Source organism: Gymnodraco acuticeps, unplaced genomic scaffold (genome assembly GCF_902827175.1).
Source record: "Gymnodraco acuticeps unplaced genomic scaffold, fGymAcu1.1, whole genome shotgun sequence".
Lineage (NCBI taxonomy): Eukaryota > Metazoa > Chordata > Actinopteri > Perciformes > Bathydraconidae > Gymnodraco > Gymnodraco acuticeps.
The window spans coordinates 867,726-887,429 of NW_022992187.1; the positions used below are offsets into that span (position 1 = coordinate 867,726).

General features: G+C 42.3%; 1 protein-coding gene across 1 annotated transcript in view; it reads left to right on the forward strand.

Moving 5' to 3' along the window:
- Positions 1-6,751: 6,751 nt before the first annotated feature.
- Positions 6,752-19,704, forward strand: part of LOC117539122 (carcinoembryonic antigen-related cell adhesion molecule 5-like) — a 36,501-nt gene continuing 23,548 nt past the window's right edge. Inside the window, exons 1-4 of the mRNA XM_034205150.1 lie at positions 6,752-6,871; positions 7,113-7,442; positions 18,271-18,434; positions 19,134-19,260. Coding sequence (XP_034061041.1) covers positions 6,823-6,871; positions 7,113-7,442; positions 18,271-18,434; positions 19,134-19,260 — 670 coding nt within the window. The 5' untranslated portion in view covers positions 6,752-6,822. The remainder of the gene's footprint in view (positions 6,872-7,112; positions 7,443-18,270; positions 18,435-19,133; positions 19,261-19,704) is intronic.

Here is a 19,704-nt window from a genome sequence, read left to right on the forward strand (position 1 = left end):
TTGGCTGGGTGGATTGCAAACCACGCCCCGTAAAACTCCCAAAAAGTTTTGTGAAGCCGCCATTTTATTATCCTCGCATTAGCATTATTAGCATTAGCTTTAGCCCAGCGCAGAAACGCAGAGAGTCTAATTTATGGCAACACAAAATAAAACATGGGAGCGGTGGAGATGAGGAGGTGTCGGCGTTCTGGCGATTTACTCGGAAGGCTTCAGTAGAAGCTGCTGGGAGTCCCAGCAGCTTCTACTGAAGCCAGTCCCCAACTCCGGGGACTTCCGGCCGGGGACTTTGGGCGGCAGTATACGCCGTGAAGTGGTTTGCGGCCTGCCAGTAAACCCAAAGCAGAAGAAGAAGAAGTGACGTCAGCGGCTTCATTTGCCTAATCCTCCCCCAGGGAATTTATTCCGGTGTGAACGCGATCTGTACTTAGTTCATGAGAACTAAAGACTTCTCATGAACTAAAGAGTTCTCATGAACTAAGTTCTCATGAACCTTTGTGGGAGAAGTACTGCTGTGGCAAGGCAAGTTTATTTATATAGCACCTTTCAACACAAGGCAATTCATAGTGCTTTACAAAAAACGAAAGACATTAAGAAAATGGTATTTAAAATCAGTCATTAAAAAGAAAAGATAATAAAAACATTAAAAGAAAAAATACATGGATAAAAGTTACAGTGCAGTTTAAGATGTAAATAGTTCAATTAAAAGCAGCGACAAAAAGAAAAGTCTTTAGTCTGGATTTAAAAGTAGTCAGAGTTGCAGCGGACCTGCAGGTTTCTGGGAGTTTGTTCCAGATATTTGGAGCATAATAACTGAACGCTGCTTCTCCATGTTTAGTTCTGACTCTGGGGACAGAAAGCTGACCAGTCCCTGAAGACCTGAGAGATCTGGATGGTTCATAATTTAGCAGGAGGTCAGAAATGTATTTTGGGCCTAAACCATTCAGTGCTTTATAAACCAGCAGCAGTATTTTGAAATCTATTCTTTGACACACAGGAAGCCAGTGTAAAGACTTCAGAACAGGAGTGATGTGATCCACTTTCTTAGTGTTAGTGAGGACTCGAGCAGCAGCGTTCTGAATTAGCTGCAGCTTTCTAATAGATTTTTTAGTGAGACCTGTGAAGACACCATTGCAGTAGTCCAGTCTACTGAAGATAAAAGCATGGACAAGTTTTTCCAAATCCTGCTGTGACATTAGTCTTTTAATCCTAGATATATTCTTTAGGTGATAGTAGGCTGATTTAGTAACAGTTTTAATGTGACTGTTGAAACTCAGGTCAGAGTCCATGACTACACCTAGATTTCTGGCTTTATCTGTTGTTTTGAACATTGCAGACTGAAGCTCAGCGCTAACTTTTAAATGTTCAGCCTTGGCTCCAAAAACCATTACCTCAGTTTTATCTTTATTTAATTGGAGAAAGTTCTGACACATCCAGTCATTGATTTGTTCAATGCACTTACTCAGTGTTTGAATTGGAGCATAGTCTCCTGGTGAAATTGTTACGTAAATTTGTGTCATCCGCATAGCTATGGTAACTTATTTTGTTGTTTTTCATTATCTGAGCCAGTGGTAGCATGTAGATGTTAAAGAGAAGAGGCCCCAAGATGGAGCCTTGAGGTACCCCACATGTCATATTTGTCAACTCAGATGTGTATTTACCAATAGAAACAAAGTTGTTTCTGTCCTTTAAGTAGGACACAAACCAATTTAGAACTGTTTCCGAAAGTCCCACCCAGTTTTCCAGTCGGTCTAGTAATATGTTGTGGTCAACAGTGTCAAACGCAGCACTGAGATCTAATAATACTAACACTGAAGTTCTGCCACTGTCTGTGTTTAAGTGGATGTCATTGAAGACCTTTACAAGAGCAGTCTCAGTGCTGTGGTTTGGACGAAAGCCTGACTGGAACACATCAAAACAGTTATTTAAATGCAAGAAATTACTCAACTGTTGAAAAACAACTTTTTCAATGATTTTATATAATACACTTTGTGTAAGATTTAATTTTGAGCCCAGAGATGTTTTCACCTCATGAACCCGAGCGCGATGAGTTCACCCAAAATTAAAAATAAATATCAGCGCTGTTTAAGCAACAGCCAACCCGATACAGCTGGCCATTGTTGTCTGTTGTTCTTTGTCAGAAAATACTTGTTTTATAGAACTCGGCACAACAAGGTTGGTGGGTGATAGCCGTCGTGCTGTTGAGTTGCAATTATAACTTCCACAAGCTGAACGGTAAGACTCAGTAGCTTGGTGCTAAAGTTAGAATCAGTGGATGTGTATTTTGTCGTTTAGTTTTCCATAGCACTCATTCATGCATATTTGACTTTTCCTCAGGACACTGACCATGAAGAACGATTGCTCAGAGGTGTGTCTGTGGCCATCCTCCCCATCATTGAAGATGATGTTGCCGCCATATCACCAAATGTGCTAGATGTGGCTGTTGTGTGGGAAGGGACCATTGTACTGCATGACCTGCCAGACCTCTCTACTGCCTTTGCATACGTCTTCGGCCTACTTTATGCACTGAACATGGATTATCCAAAGGAGATGAGGTATACCTTTGAAGCCATTCAGACTATCTTTCACGAGCTTGGCTCTCGATGCTCGCAGCGCATAAGGTCTCAGAAAACAAAGCTTTTGCTGAGAATGTTAATGGTGAAGCCAGACATGACTTTAATCTGTCGCCTGTTCTAGTGCATTGTGATTAGTGCTCATGTAAAACCTCACAGCATTCATTTCATTTTAAGTATAAGTTCTCTTCTGAAATAGAGAATCAAAGAATGTGTGGATGTGTAAGTTGCCAGATCAAAAGAGGGGCATATCCAGTATTTCTACTGTTCAAGTTCATTGTTAGTGATCAGGTAAAACTTCAATGTATGTACATGCTTGCACATGCAGTCATTTTAAGCATGAAGTCCCATTTGACTGTGAAATTGAAATGTGTGGAATTGTGAGTTGCCAGTTGACAAGAGGCACTTGATTGTAATTGTTGTATTTGTTTATTCTTAAATTATTTGATTGTGATGTGCTGAAGAGGCTGAGGCCTGATATATCACGATGATGTCAGGTGTGTGAATCCTATTTTGACCTGATGGAAAAGCAGAAGCCGAAACGACCCTCAGAATCTGTGTTCAAAGGCCATCATCATTTTCTGTTTAAAGCAGCTTTGCTAGATGTTTATTATGTCAAGAAATGTCCTTAACTTGTGTTGTGTTGCAAAACGTGCATTTTTTCAAATCCATATCTTCAGCATGTGAAGAATGCATGTTATCAACGTCTAGCAAAGCTGCTTTAAACAGAAAATGATGATGGCATGGGGTCTGCGAGACAGCGAGACACAGAGGAACTCAGCCTGAGCAGCTGTGAGTGTGTGTGTGTGTGTGTGTGTGTGTGTGTGTGTGTGTGTGTGTGTGTGTGTGTGTGTGTGTGTGTGTGTGTGTGTGTGTGTGTGTGTGTGTGTGGAAATCCGTTACTTCACTTTAGTCAGGAAGAAAAAAATGGAAAAAGAGAAATCTCCAACGAGGCGTTCTGGGGCAGCATAGACAGGTATTTTCTGTGTTAGAGTTTTACTCGCTGCAGGGTGTACTTTGAGGTTTTGTGACTCTGCAGACCTTTTACATGAAGAAAAACCTTCATAACACACACGGGGACGGGTAATAACCGGAAAAGCATATGATGAGACCTTTAAAAGAGAGAATGTTTTGTGTGAATGTTTTGTGTGCTAAAGTGGACAAAAGATGTACAAAATGTTCATATAATTGAATTAAATCGGAAGAAATAACTGAATAAATAATGGGCTCTTTTTTTGTTTGTTCATTTTAGTTTATTTTCAATGTCCAACATCAATGTTGATTGCAATCTTCAGCGTGACAATATCTCAATGTTGATTCAATTACTTTTTGCAATCTGATAATAACATCGTTTCAATGTATAATGCAACGCATAATATAGTTGAATCAATGTTGATCCAATTCTACATTATTTCAATGTTGATCATATCGTAATTGAATCAAGGTTGATTCATTGTTGGGATTGATTGAAAATTCAATGTTCTTTCAATGCTGATCATAGCGAGCACTTTCACTGTTCATTTCAATGTCTGACATCAATGTTGATCACAATCTTCAGCGTGGCAATATCTCAATGTTGATTCAATGACTTTTTGCGACTTTTTTTGTGGCTCCTTGGTAACAGACTAAGAATCAGCACTTTTGAAACAGGACTGAAACAGAGGGGATTATGGGATGTTACAACGCATGATCTGGTTGGTATTTCGAGCCAAACACTTCAGAGATATGTTTTGTATATATCTGGGACCTATAATATATTGATGAAAAACAGTATAATAGGGGACCTTTAAATCTGTAACAACTTCCTCAGGTGTCCAGCTGGGGTCAGCAGAGTCTCACTGTGGACCCTGCAACTTCTCAGTTTTTCTGAAGACATTTCTGCAGATTGTTGTGTACTTTATTAGTTTCAGTTTAAAACAAACATTTCCACAAAAAGCAGGACTTAATAATAGACAAAACAAGCCAGGTATATGTTCCTAACATAACCTATGAATGTATGCACCATTAATGCCATAACTTGAACGTAAAAGTATATATATATATATTGTAGGATAAGGGGTGTAAGAATAGGTTGGTTAATGTAAAATACTTTTTGTGTATTGCTTATGGGCAATTCATTTTTTATTTTTGCCATGTATTTGATGCAACAGCCTATATATTTTCTAAAGTTTGAATGACAGATATGTTTGATAAATAGTATATAAATACTCTGTTACAAGTTCAAGTCTGGCATTCAAATTTGTGCTTAGAAAACAAAAGTATTAGCATCAAAATATACTTAAAACAAAACTAAAAGTAGTTATTATATGGAATGGCCATTTTCAGAATATTAAATAATTTCATTGGATTCTAATAACTGATCTGATCCTTATCACGAATAGTATGTTATTAGTCGATTTAAATACTTTTTAAATTAAAGAGGAAACTGAAAAGTAAACAGTGGTGGAAATTAACAAAGTACATTTACTCAAGTACTGTAATTAAGTACACATTTAAAGTACTTACCCGAGTATTTTTCATTTTCATTATACATTATATTTTTACTCCACTACATTCATTTCAAAGATGTATTTACTAGTTACTTTATAAATTCAGATTTTGACACACAATATATATGATTAGTTTGTATGGATTAAACCATCCAACAATATATTTAAGTAACTAACCATGAGTGGCTTAACAGAAAATAAGTTATCTGTTCAAAGATATTTCACAGTTCCAGCTTGTGAAGATTTGCTGATTTGGATTCCATATATTAAAAATATATACTTTTTGCTGCTTAAAGTAGGTTACTTTTACTCCTTATATTTTACCATACTTAAATACTTTTACTCAACTAACATTCTTGATGCAGTTCTTTTATTTTGAAATGTAGTATTTATACAGTGTAGTATTAGTACTTTTATTCACGTAAAGTATCTGAATATTTGTTCCACTACTTCTAACTGATGTTGTCCTTAAGCGTAGTGAGTTTCAGTATTTGCAGTTTGTGAGTGTGCCTGTGTCTGTGTGTGTGTCTCTTGGTGTGTGTGCAGGGCCGGTTTTTGGCATAGACAACATAGGCGGTCGACTAGGGCTCCAGATCTGGGGGGGCGCTGCGCTGGTAGAAAAAAACATTTTTTGACCGTTGGCACTCATCCTAATTTTCGGCCTTGACAACATTCATAATTAAGTAAATGTAACACCCTTTTCACCCCGGTTACACTTTTAATTTGCCCTGTACGATGGGCGCTGTAAGTGATGAAAGTGGGGGATATTGACGCCCGCAGCTCACAGCCAAAGTCCGAGTGAGCGAGCGAGGGAGAGAGAGGGCGCACCGACGCTGTTGTTATTAGCATCTGGTGCTAGCTGCGCTAACGGATATAAGAAGAAGAAGATGTTTCTACAACAAGGGTGGAGGAGAGCTCTCTACTGTCAGACTGAGAGGCTCAGTGAGGTAAAGGACTCTCAGTGTTCAGATTAGTTAACTTTAGTCTAAGTTATCTCAGTGGGTCTCAAACGTTTTGATCACAATTTATGTAAACAAATATTTCCAAGGCACCCCTTTATAATTATTGGGATAAACAGGTTTGAAATCATTTCAATGTATACTATAGGACAGTAAACCAAAAATATCGTTTAAAACTGGAATGATAAAAAAATATGCATACATAAATACATGTTAACTAGGTAAAATAAGATATGAATGAACAACAAAAATAAGTTCCATTTATTTGTTATAGGCTATGGTAGGTTATTAGTTATGTTCACATACTTATTTTATTATTAAAATGTAAACCAATCTTTCTCATATGGGTGTTTTAGAGTTGTACCCCCTAGATCTAGTCTCTAGTAATTGTGCGCTCAAAGTGCACCAGATTGAAGCATTTTACTTTAAAATGTTCAAACATTTCTTCCCGGGGATACCGCATACCCCCGGACCCCCCTAGAGGATGTGATGTCCATCCCCCAATTCAAGCATGATCTACAATTATTATATTATATTACCTATGTCAATACCTTTCTGTTTTTGTAGTGTATTTGTCTTTTGTAGAGATTTTTCATTTATTCTATAAATATTCTATTGGGGGGAGGGGGGGGGGGCCGCCAGCTAAAATCTCGCCTAGGGCAGCAAATTGGCTAGAACCGGCCCTGCGTGTCTCTGGGTGTGCGTGTGTCTCTCTCTCTGTGTGTGTGTGTGTCTCTGGGTGTGTCCTCCAGCAGGTACAGCTCTCTCTCTCTCTCTCTCTGTTGGACACACTCAGTGTTCGGGATGGATGTGCTCTCTGTGACGCCGCTGCTGCTCCTGCTCTCTTTCCTCGGTAATAACTCATTCACTTATTATTATTACATAGTTAGTATAACATAGGTATTATTATAAAGTTATTTTTAAATAGGTAATATAATCTCAGCAAGACATCAGTTTGTGATCAAACTGATTTATACAAAAATGTAAAAAGGTTTCCATCGTGTGGCTCCGTGGGTACTTTTGTTCATGCTTAAATTATGCAGAATAATGACCCTATCCCCCTCCCCCCCCCCCCCCCCCCCCCCCCGCCTCAGGATGCTGTGCGGGGCAGAACGTGTTGCCCGACGGCCCGGTGGAGGCGATCCTGGGCAAAAGTGTGACTCTAAAGACGCTGGTGGACAAACCAGTATACTTCTTTATTATCTGGAACCACAACAACGGGAGTGAGCAGACTCATGTGGCCACCGCCAGCCACACGGGGGTCAAAGTGAACGACCCGTACATAGGCAGGGTGACGGTGAACCAGACCAACGGGTACCTGCACCTGGAGGGGCTGCTGGCCTCCGACAACGGGGACTACAGCATCCAGATCGTAACCGACGATGGAACCACTACAACCGGGGATATCCACCTCCGAGTCCTGGGTGAGAACACTTCCGGCGGCATATTACATGTTCAAATAGTTATCTCACTTTTCCCTCTCTGCTTTTAGAGGGAAGGGTGTTTTAATAGCCTACATGTTTCTGGCTCATACCGTGTCCCTGTATAACAGCAGTGAGTCCGCTGCGGGCCACACCTGTGTCACCTGTAGCGCCATGTTGAGCGGGTATCCCTCCGCCAGCACTACATCTGCATTCACCACGCAGCAGTTACCGCTCAGGGACTATATTCCTTGGCGAGATCCTGTTCTTGAGTAAAAGTAGAAGTAGAGTGTATGAATACTCTGTTACAAGTAAAAGTCCTGCAATTAAAATGTTACTCAAGTAAAAGTAGAAAAGTATTATCATAAAAATATAGTTAAAGTACCAAAAGTAAACGTATTGATTGTGCAGATTGGTCCATTTCAGATATGATATGTTTTATAATTATTGATCATTAAAGGTGAGGTATGTAATTTATTTCAGAAACACTTTTTGTTATATTCCATGGAATGCTCTTAACATCCCGATAGCAATGAATATATTAAATGCTTTGACAATAAATATATAAAAAAATGTAATCTGTGGAAGCCGTAGCACTGTAAAAAGCACGACCAATCATTTTAGCCAGCACGGCTAAAATAACTGGATGGCCTACCCATCATGGATGTATAATAAGAACTCGATACAGCGTGGGAGGCGGGGCCTCATTCATTCCTATTACCTCATTCACACCAACGGTGTTTCAGGGCCGGTTCGGAGCTGGAGCTTGAAAAGCACCGGGTTTTCCTCTTCACACCGCAGCGGAGCAGCCTCTTAGCTCCGGAATCCGGTTCGTTTCAAGCACCAAAAAATTGTCCGGCCAGAGCAAAAGCACCACATACATCACGCTTACGTCGAGGCGGGGGCAGGGGCGGGATCAACTCCTGAACAACAACAAAAAGCCCGCATTTTATCCAGTTTGTACAACGATGGAGAAACTTAACCAGAGTTTCAGAGTTTCAGTGTTTCTGCCATAGACTGTATATATAAAGGTTTCTGCTCATGGTGAAGCAACGTGTCCGCGTGTTAAGGTGGAACCTGAGCATTCACGTTGATCACCTCTCATTATAAATCTATAAAACTATAAATATTAAACTTTACTTCCGTATTGTCATACTGATATTTTGTACAAACTGTAAAGTCCACTGAGACAAATGTAACATTTGTGATATTGGGCTATATAAATAAACATTGATTGATTGATTGATTGATTTACTTCACGTGTTCATTTGAGAACAGCTGTTACATACCTGGGTGAAGGTTACAGTTCATTTAAATGAAAGATACAACGTTACTCCACACTCATGGTTCAGTCCACCTTAAGAAATAAGACCGACCTCAGAAGCAGTTGTGTTTTAAAAAAAACCTTTATTGACACGACTACACTTTTTTATAAGAATATAACTAAACCACAGAAATGACTCCGGAAAAGCTGCAGATAGAGCCATAAGAAATTAATGCAACTGATTTCATCCGCGCGGTTTGGCTTTATGAAGCAGGCACGCAAACGGTTACGTCATGACGCAAACGATGACGCAACGACGCATTACCAGTCGGACTCTGGGCGGTGTGAAAAGAGCCAGAGCTAAACCGAAGAACTGGTTCTGAACCTGAAAAGCTCTAGCACGGAGCTTGAACCGGAATTGCATTGGTGTGAATGAGTATGAGAGTTGCTCAATGGCGCATGATGACAAAATGGCCCAACTTTTGAGAGAGCGAAACGTCACAGATTACCCGGCATGCCTGAGAAGTACCCGTATGTGCGCTCATAGAGCATGCACAACTTTAACCACGCCGCCCAAAAGGCTCGTTCACATTAAGCACGTGAATTTGCGTACACGTAACAGCACCGCGCGTTCATGACAGCATGGTACTGGATTTATATTAACGAGGCGGCAGTTAGCAGCTAGCGGCTAGCTAGTAAATTATGCTAAGTTACACATCAATCGTTATGTACTTTTATATTATGCTGACATCAGGATCTAGTGATATCTAAGCAACAGAGCTTCATTTAGCATGATACTTGTGTGGGTTGTACATGAAACCACTTGGTAATATATAAAAATGTATATGTTGAAGCCTGTTATGATCAATTGTGAGTTAAAACTTTATCTAAAAAGTAAAGCTGATGATGGATTACTGTGGTGGAGTTAAAATAACAATAGCCTATTTCTTTTTGAAATGTGATGGAGTAAAAGGATAGTAACTGTGATTATTCATGTTAAGTAGCCCACAAGTAACTAAAACAATTACAAGTGCAATAAGAAGCTACAGGAACGTTAATCTACGTCGGTAATATTAACTTTATTTAATACAACATTTACGGTACAAGATTTACATCATACAGCCCATGTAGTATAATATTTTACAAATGATGAATAACAGCAAACATGTGCAATATATCCATTATTACAGCTCCGTGGGCTGGCAGTAAGGCGATATGGTCCGTTGTTATTGTGCATCCATGGGTAAAGAGAAACGCATGTAGTACTGAACACGTAACTTGAACGTGCCAGGCGGCGCGGTCCCGTGGGTTAGATGCGCGTTCATAATGCCGAGGGAAATAACTCTCAAAATAACGTTATTAGCAAATTTTTACAACTTGAGGAATGAATGTTTTTAATAAGGGCTATACAAACGTTCATACTGGGTAGTTTATTTAGTTTAAAAAAAATTATCCAACGAGTTACAGACCACTCTTTCCCAATGTAAGTCAATGGGAAAAAGTGTTTCCGGGCCCAGCAACCTAAAGGAAGTGTAGTACCGCCATTTGACCAGCACGAATATTCTCATCAGATTCCGGCGCACTTCCTGGGGGCTTGCTACCCATAGATATAAACTAGGGCTGTCAGTCGATTTAAATATTTAATTGCGATTAATCGCATGATTGTCCATAGTTAATCGCGATTAATTGCAAATTAATCGCACATTTTTTATCTGTTCTAAATGTACCTTAGAGGGATATTTTTCAAGTTTGTAATACTCTAATCAACATATGAGTGGACAAATATGCTTTATGCTAATGTTTGTTTATTATCATTTGAACAATGACAAATATCCATTAAACACAGCAACCTCTGAACATTAAAAATATCCGCCTCAATTCAACCTGGAACCTCTCTCATACAATACAATAATACAATAGAAAGTGTGTGTGTGTGTGTGTGTGTGTGTGTGTGTGTGTATGTGTGTGCGTGTGTGTGTGTGTGTGTGTGTGTGTGTGTATGTGTGTGCGTGTGTGTGTGTGTGTGTGTGTGTGTGTGTGTGTGTGTGTGTGTGTGGAGAGACACTGATGGATCGTTGGAGCTATGTGCAACTCAAGGCATATGCTCGAACGGGAGCTGCCTGGACAATGCAATCATGTTGCAGTGTGCTGACTTTTTGTACAATGTCCCACTGTCTGGCTTCCTGCATCAAGTCAAGTGCTCTGCGCAGTTGTCGGCGAAATGTCGCTCCTCTGTTTGAATTGAAACAGCTCCTTATATCCGTTAGCGCAGCTAGCTAGCACCAGATGCTAACAACAACAATAAACGTAAGGTGTGCACGTTCTCTCTCGCTCGCGCCACACATACACACACCCTCCCGGTCCTCCCGATGGCCAGTCAGTGCCTGCCGGTGAGCGTGGAAGTGTGGTCTGCCGCAAGCGGACGGCAGGAGCGGGGCTGTCAGCATCAGCTTGTAGATGGGATTTTAAACTCGATGCGCTCTGAAACTACGGGGTGCGCTAGAATTTGAAAATACACAACCGGAAAAAATATGCCACTTCCTTACAGAGCCCCTCCTCCAACACACACGAACGCGCACATGACCAATTAGGGTAGGAGATAAGTTTGTGCACGAGATGGAAGGCTGACAGGCAGGTAGGCCATCCAGTTACTTTAGCCGGGCCGGCTAAAATTATTGGTCGTGCTTTTTACAGTACTACGGCTTCCACAGATGACATTTCTTATGGATTTGTTGTCAAAGCACTTCAGATATTCATTGCTATCGGGATGTTAAGAGCATTCCATGGAATATAACAAAAAGTGTATCTCGAGCCGGTTTCTCAAACTTACCTACCCCACCTTTAAAGTGTTCTCAAAGCTGGTAAAGGTGCAGCTAGTTTGAATGACTTTGTAGACTGCAGGGTAGCTTGTGAATTTACTCCAGGTGGAACTAAAGTCTGATTCAACACTTGATTATATTTCACATCATTAATCCAAATCTGTAAAGTAACCAAAGGTATTAAATACATGTAACTAACCCCTAACCAGAGATGGGGTCGTTACTAAAAAAAAGTAATATATTACATATTACTTTAAAAAAAAGTAATATATTACACTACTTCGTTACTCTCTAGATAAAGTAACTCGTTACATTACTCGTTACTTTACTCGCAGGGCCGGCCCGCCCCTCCCTACAGGCAGATCACGCAGACTGCGGCGCACCTACAGTAAGCGCGCCACAGTTTTGCCTCTGCGAGACTCCACTTGCACCCCCAATTACTATTGCATTAAGGAAGACATAACACAAGTCTTTCTCTAAAATAGGCTACCAGCCACACAACAAGCTAACAGTCTGTGAAACGTCAAGACACTAATTAATGAAACCAGTTCAAGACGCATTATTCTTATCATTCTTTATGAGCGCAGTAACGGTAAGGTATCTAATTACTTATGTATTTAGTATTCCATTACTTAGTAACAGAGATGGTCAAACTAAAGTGGTAGAGACAGAATTCCTACAATGAAGCGGGGCATTGAACTGTTCACCCGTGAGAGGGCGATCAACAAAAGAGAGCGAGCGGCCCCGTTGAGGGAGTTTACAGATGAAAAGACTCATCCATGTTTATGCAGCACTGCACGCGGAGATGTGGTCTCGCAAATCGCGCAGATTACATAGGCCTACATGTATATAAACCGATATAAACCTGCGGCGGAAACCCCTCTAGTCTGTCAGTGAGTGTGATTATTTTATAAAAGTAACGAAGTAACGCGTGTCGGGGCAATGTTAGTAACTGTAGTGCGATTACTAAATTACAAAAGTAACGCGTTACACTACTCCGTTACCGACAAAAGTAATATTAGTACAGTTATTTTGTAACGCGTTACACCCAACTCTGCCCCTAACCCTGTAAAAGTACACCATTTACCAGTAGCAAAACATTGAAATACTCAAGTAAAGTACAGGTGCCCCAGAATTGTACCTAAGTAGGCCTACAGTACTTTACTTAGTTACTTACACCACAGCGGGCCCCTGCCCTGAGCCCCTTCAGGGTGTGGCACTTCCGGGGGGAACTGTGTGTGTGTGTGATTAGTTACAGTTAGAGATGTTTGTTTAAAGCTGTGACCTTACTGGTGAATGCCGGTGGCAGAATATTTTACAGTGTAAACAGTAACACACACACACACCAGAGTTCCTGTTAGAATATTTTGTCAACATGTCCGTTAAAGTTTGAATCTTCCGGACAAAATTAGAAAAGTGCCGGTCAAAGGTCTTCTTTGTTATTTATTGCGCTTTGAAACAAATTGATATGATTCAATTTGAATTCGAACTAATTATAGTAGATTAACATTATTCAAAAGTGAACAGTAATTTACAATAACACGGGAATAACGGAGCGCTCTCTCCTTCTCCTGACAGTCCGTCAGTATCATGCAGCTCGCGGGTCAGTAATGAGTGACCCGACAGTAAAACAAAAATATATATAACTAGTTCAGGTAGTTTGAGAGGTCATTAAAATAGCTACGTCTGATATTCTAACCTGAAGTGTGTGTTTTGTTCCGCTCACAGCTGCAGGTGATGCAGAGCTGCATGTCGACTCTTCAGCATATTTTACCGGTCATAGTCCGGTAATTACCGGCTAACGGGAACTCTGACACACACACACACACACACACACACACACACACACACACACACACACACACACACACACACACACACACACACACACACACACACACACACATGATTTGAGTGATTATTTTGTTAAGGATGGCCACATGATAACTTACACCAACATGACCATGAGTAATTTCCCCACATGAATCGATGCGCTAATGAAACTCCTGCTTTAATCACATGCAGTAGGGCTAAACTAATGACTCCTCTGGTTATACGTTTTGACATATGTTCTTGTAAAATCAATTAAACATTTTTAATTATCAAAACAGTTGTGGGTTAATGAACTAGTTGGTAATGGTTGCAGTTGTCTGAGCTGGTTGGTGATCAGTCAGTATGTCCTGAGGCAGCAGTCACTTAAATAAACATCTCCACTCAGGCTGGTGCTCGCCACATGATGTCAGCTTGGACCTTTATTTATCAAAGGATGGTTGAAAGTGGAGCATGCATGCCTCCCAGCATTCCTTCTGACACTCATTCATACATTTCTACTAATTTCCACACGGTGAGCGACCAGTTAAACCATACTTTGACAAATACAGAGAACAAAAGCACCAGTGTTGTGGTTGTGTCTTCTTTTTGTATCAGAGTACAGTGGACCAACGAATGTTTTGAAAACCGATCCATACTAGTCTGTGCCAATATTCTTAAGCATGGCCATTACATTTAGCTGATGCTTTTATCCAAAGTATCTTACAACAATCAATCATCTATGAATGAACAAAATCAATAATATTTTAAATGGGTTAGCCGAACCATTCGAAGTTGTGAGCAGTTTGAAAAATAAATTATTATTATTACTGTTGGCCCTGATATCGATTGGGTATCCAGAATTGTTTGATTGTTATTACCGCATCGTCCATAGAGTGGACCTTGAATGAGGTCTACAGACAGAGGGGCACCTCTGAAGTTCCCGTGGGATGGACTGAGGTCTGCTGCCACAACCTGCTTTCACTCTGCTCTCCCTCCTTCACTCTGCTCTCTCACTCCTTCACTCTGCTCCCACTCCTTCACTCTGCTCTCTCACTCCTTCACTCTGCTCCCACTCATTCACTCTGCTCTCACTCCTTCACTCTGCTCTCCCTCCTTCACTCTGCTCCCACTCCTTCACTCTGCTCTCTCACTCCTTCACTCTGCTCCCACTCATTCACTCTGCTCTCACTCCTTCACTCTGCTCTCACTCCTTCACTCTGCTCTCCCTCCTTCACTCTGCTCCCACTCCTTCACTCTGCTCTCTCACTCCTTCACTCTGCTCCCACTCATTCACTCTGCTCTCACTCCTTCACTCTGCTCTCACTCCTTCACTCTGCTCTCCCTCCTTCACTCTGCTCCCACTCCTTCACTCTGCTCTCTCACTCCTTCACTCTGCTCTCCCTCCTTCACTCTGCTCCCACTCCTTCACTCTGCTCTCTCACTCCTTCACTCTGCTCCCACTCATTCACTCTGCTCCCACTCATTCACTCTGCTCTCACTCCTTCACTCTGCTCTCACTCCTTCACTCTGCTCTCCCTCCTTCACTCTGCTCCCACTCCTTCACTCTGCTCTCTCACTCCTTCACTCTGCTCCCACTCATTCACTCTGCTCTCACTCCTTCACTCTGCTCTCACTCCTTCACTCTGCTCTCCCTCCTTCACTCTGCTCCCACTCCTTCACTCTGCTCTCTCACTCCTCCACTCTGCTCCCACTCATTCACTCTGCTCTCACTCCTTCACTCTGCTCTCACTCCTTCACTCTGCTCTCCCTCCTTCACTCTGCTCCCACTCCTTCACTCTGCTCTCTCACTCCTTCACTCTGCTCCCACTCATTCACTCTGCTCTCACTCCTTCACTCTGCTCTCCCTCCTTCACTCTGCTCCCACTCCTTCACTCTGCTCTCCCTCCTTCACTCTGCTCTCCCTCCTTCACTCTGCTCCCACTCCTTCACTCTGCTCTCACTCCTTCACTCTGCTCTCCCTCCTTCACTCTGCTCCCACTCCTTCACTCTGCTCTCCCTCCTTCACTCTGCTCCCACTCCTTCACTCTGCTCTCTCACTCCTTCACTCTGCTCCCACTCATTCACTCTGCTCTCTCCCTCCTTCACTCTGCTCCCACTCCTTCACTCTGCTCTCTCACTCCTTCACTCTGCTCCCACTCATTCACTCTGCTCTCTCACTCCTTCACTCTGCTCCCACTCATTCACTCTGCTCTCTCACTCCTTCACTCTGCTCCCACACTCCTTCACTCTGCTCTCACTCCTTCAATCTGCTCTCTCACTCCTTCACTCTGCTCCCACTCCTTCACTCTGCTCTCTCACTCCTTCACTCTGCTCTCTCTCTCCTTCACTCTGCTCTCACTCCTTCACTCTGCTCTCTCACTCATTCACTCTGCTCTCTCACTCCTTCACTCTGCTCTCTCACTCCTTCACTCTGCTCTCTCACTCCTTCACTCTGCTCCCACTCCTTCACTCTGCTCTCTCACTCCTTCACTCTGCTCTCTCTCCTTCACTCTGCTCTCACTCCTTCACTCTGCTCTCTCTCCTTCACTCTGCTCTCTCTCTCACTCCTTCACTCTGCTCTCTCACTCCTTCACTCTGCTCTCACTCCTTCACTCTGCTCTCTCACTCCTTCACTCTGCTCCCACTCCTTCACTCTGCTCTCTCACTCCTTCACTCTGCTCTCACTCCTTCACTCTGCTCTCTCACTCCTTCACTCTGCTCTCTCACTCCTTCACTCTGCTCTCACTCCTTCACTCTGCTCCCACTCCTTCACTCTGTTCTCTCACTCCTTCGCTCTGCTCTCACTCCTTCACTCTGCTCTCTCACTCCTTCACTCTGCTCTCTCACTCCTTCACTCTGCTCTCACTCCTTCACTCTGCTCCCACTCCTTCACTCTGTTCTCTCACTCTTTCGTTCTGCTCTCACTCCTCCGCCCTGCTCTCACTCCTCCTGCTGCTGCCTCGTCAGCACACCCAGCCCTCACATATAGACACGCAGCTCCAGGATCAGTGAAACAAGTCAAACAGGTCGAGTCAGTGCCATTTCCCGGCCATCTTCATTCACTCATTCAAATGTTGATTTAGAAACACAATTAGGATATTGTGCAGAGAAACCTCGGGCGGTTATGCAACACTCCACCCCCTGACACCATTAGCTGCTCCACTGTAGCAGCATAACTGGGGGTGAGTTTAGATGGTATTTGTGGATGAATGTTGATTTTGAAAAAAAGAAAAATACCAGATTTTCTTCCTAAGATTTAAAGAGGGTCACATACTTTATCACTGTTGTAAATTATTTTCCAGTGTTTCCCACATATTTGAAATATACTTTAGGGGGTGGTGGTAGCGGGGGGTGGGGGGGTTGAGGTGACGTGCAACAACATTAACATGAACCTTTCTGTTGGTCGCTTGTTAGCAGACCCTTCAGATCAAATCAAATCAAGTTTTATTTATATACTGTAGCACATTTATAAACGATTTTTGGTGGAGCCAAAGTGCTGTACATATAATAAAAATAGCCTACAGTAGAGACACTTTACAGCAAATACAACAGCACAGATTGTTCAGAATATCAGTATGAGAAAAACGACACCCTCTGTCCTTAGACCCTCACATCGTACAAGGAAACACTTCCAGAGAAAACCCACAGTTTAAGGGGAAAACATGGGAGAAACCTCAGGGAGAGCAACAGAGGAGGGATCCCTCTCCCAGGACGGACAGAAGTGCAATAGATGCCGTGTGTAAATCCAAGAGATAATACATTTTACAGCATATAGACCGAATGTTAGGAAATGCATGTGTCTGTAATAAGAAGATGAATCCACGAGGATGTCAGCTACAATCCTGTGGAAGCCATCAGGGAAGCAGCATGACGAGACCCAAGGCAGGACCGCAGAGACAGGTTTAGCCATGACCCGAAGTCCACGACTTAATCCAGAACTCAGGATAGAGGATCCAAGACACAGGACTACAGCAAGAGGATCAGCCTCGACTCCGGATCCCGGCGTAGATATAGATACAAAACAAGAAAACATATTTGGCTGGGTTAATCGGAACAAGAGAATACACAGACACAGACAGAGAGGGGAAAGGTCATTGGATAAAAGTTATTCTTGATAACCCTCTAAAAAGATGAACTTCCCCACTCAATCTATCAAGACCCGAGCAGTTCTATTAGATATAGGATAAGAAACAGAGATAGGGAGCACAACAACCTTCACGCGATGGCAGAGCGAACAGGTACAGGCAGAGCCCTGATAAACATATGGACATGGGTTACTATTTAAAACAAATGGTACATGTATTTAGGAACCTATCCATGTGATTTTAAGTGGGGGTGGACCTCAAATCCTCTAGGGGGGGTCCGGGGGCATGCTCCCCCGGTAAGATTTGTTTTTAAATGTTGGAGTTAAATGCATAAATCTGGTGCACTTTGAGGGGAAAGCAAAGAGACTAGATATATGGGAACACCTATATGAAACAGAACTGTATACATTTCAATAATCATAAAATCATGGCCATAACCAATAACATATCCAATATGAAAAAACACTGACACCCTCAAATGGAAATATGTGTTTACATAAATGGTGACCAAACCGTTTGAGACCCACTGAGATAACTTGGACTAAGTGACCTATCTAAACACTCAGAGAGTCCTTTACCTCGCCTTTTTTATATAAAAAAAAAAACCTAAATGGGTCGCGATTCGCGAAATATACTTGGGCGGCCGTTAATATACCTGGGCGGCCCGCCCAAGTATAGTCTATGTGTGGGAAACCCTGTTTTCTATGCACTTCTATCTATATACCCATATAATAGAATGTCCTTTGACGTAAGGTCGGGAAATATGATTTGTTCCTCCCACATTTAGTTCTGTTCACTCAACAGTCCATTCCCCAGTCCTCATGCAGCCATGTTTCCTGTCCTCCATACAGAGCCGGTGTCAACTGTAGTCATAACACCCAGCCTGACCGAGGCCACGGAGCACAACAGCACCGTGGTGCTGATCTGCGCCGCTAAAGGCTCCTACCTGAAGTTCGCCTGGCTCATGGGCACCAAGGCTATCGTCGCTGACGGCAAACGGATCACCCTGAAAGAGGTGGGTTTACACCATGGATGTATAAACATAACTGAATACAGCCATGGAGGCGGGGCCCTGAAAAAGGCCTGACGCTGTCGAGAGAGCAAAATGAGCACCTGGGTCCATAGAGAGCGAGCACTTGAGTTTTCCTTAAGCCCTGCTTGGATTCAGCTGTTAGTGCAACTTTTAGACCCTGTTGATTTAGGGCTATAAAAGTGTTCATACTGGTTAGTTTTTTTAGTAAAGGTCTGCTAATTTACAGACGTCTTTCCCAATGTAAGACAATGGGGGATAGTATTTCTGGGCCCTATGACGTCACGACTGACACAGGCGTTGTAGTACTACGAACATTTGGTTCAACATCCACCGCACTTCCTGGGGGCTTGGACATGTCTTTGAAATGTTTTTACAGTATGTTTTCTAAATTGTATCTGCTGTAAAGAATGAGATGATTGCAGACTGAGTCTATGGCTATGAATCTGGGTGTAAATGCACTCTATCTAACAATCAGAGTGGTTCTATCCCTCCCCCTGCAGTCAAACATGGTGATGTGTGCTTGGGCCACATACTTAAAACCAAATTGCTCCAGTAGTGTGTTGCTTTGGATAAAAGCCTCAGCTAAATAAAGTAAGATATTATATAAAAAGTAAACAGTTGTATTTATTAATTAATTCCTTGGATGAATAAATAATCAATGTGCTTTGGATGGCCTGTCAGGAAAAACTGTCCAGTACTCTGACCATCTCAGGGGTCCTGAGGACGGACCTGCCGACCCCCGTCACCTGCAACGCCACCAACAATCTGGAGAGCCAGAACAGCGCCCCCTTCAGCCTCATAGTGCACTGTAAGTAACTATGAAAGTCAGCTGTTTGTTTTCATTTTTCACTCATCCACACTTTTGATGGTTGTGGAGGCACTGCATGATGTAGTGTTTAGGACTGAAACACCATAACACACTATTTCTGATTCAACAAGATGATGAGGCTAAGTAATAAGTGGATTTGAAATCAACTGCAATAAACCTGACCTGTGTGCTCTGATTACCCACTTTTAGTGTGTATTTGATAATGCCATGCCTTTCTTCTGCTGTTACTGTGATGTAACAGTGTTATCAGCAATGCATTTTCTACGCCCTCATGACCGTAGCACAGTGAAAGACTTCCCCACTGTTTACTCTCAGGTCTGAGTTGTTTGAGACGTTTCAGAGAGAGAGTGAGTCATCCGCTGACACTCCCTCACACCCCTCTAATCACTGCTCATAGTTTCTGGCTCACATGTTGCCTGACTG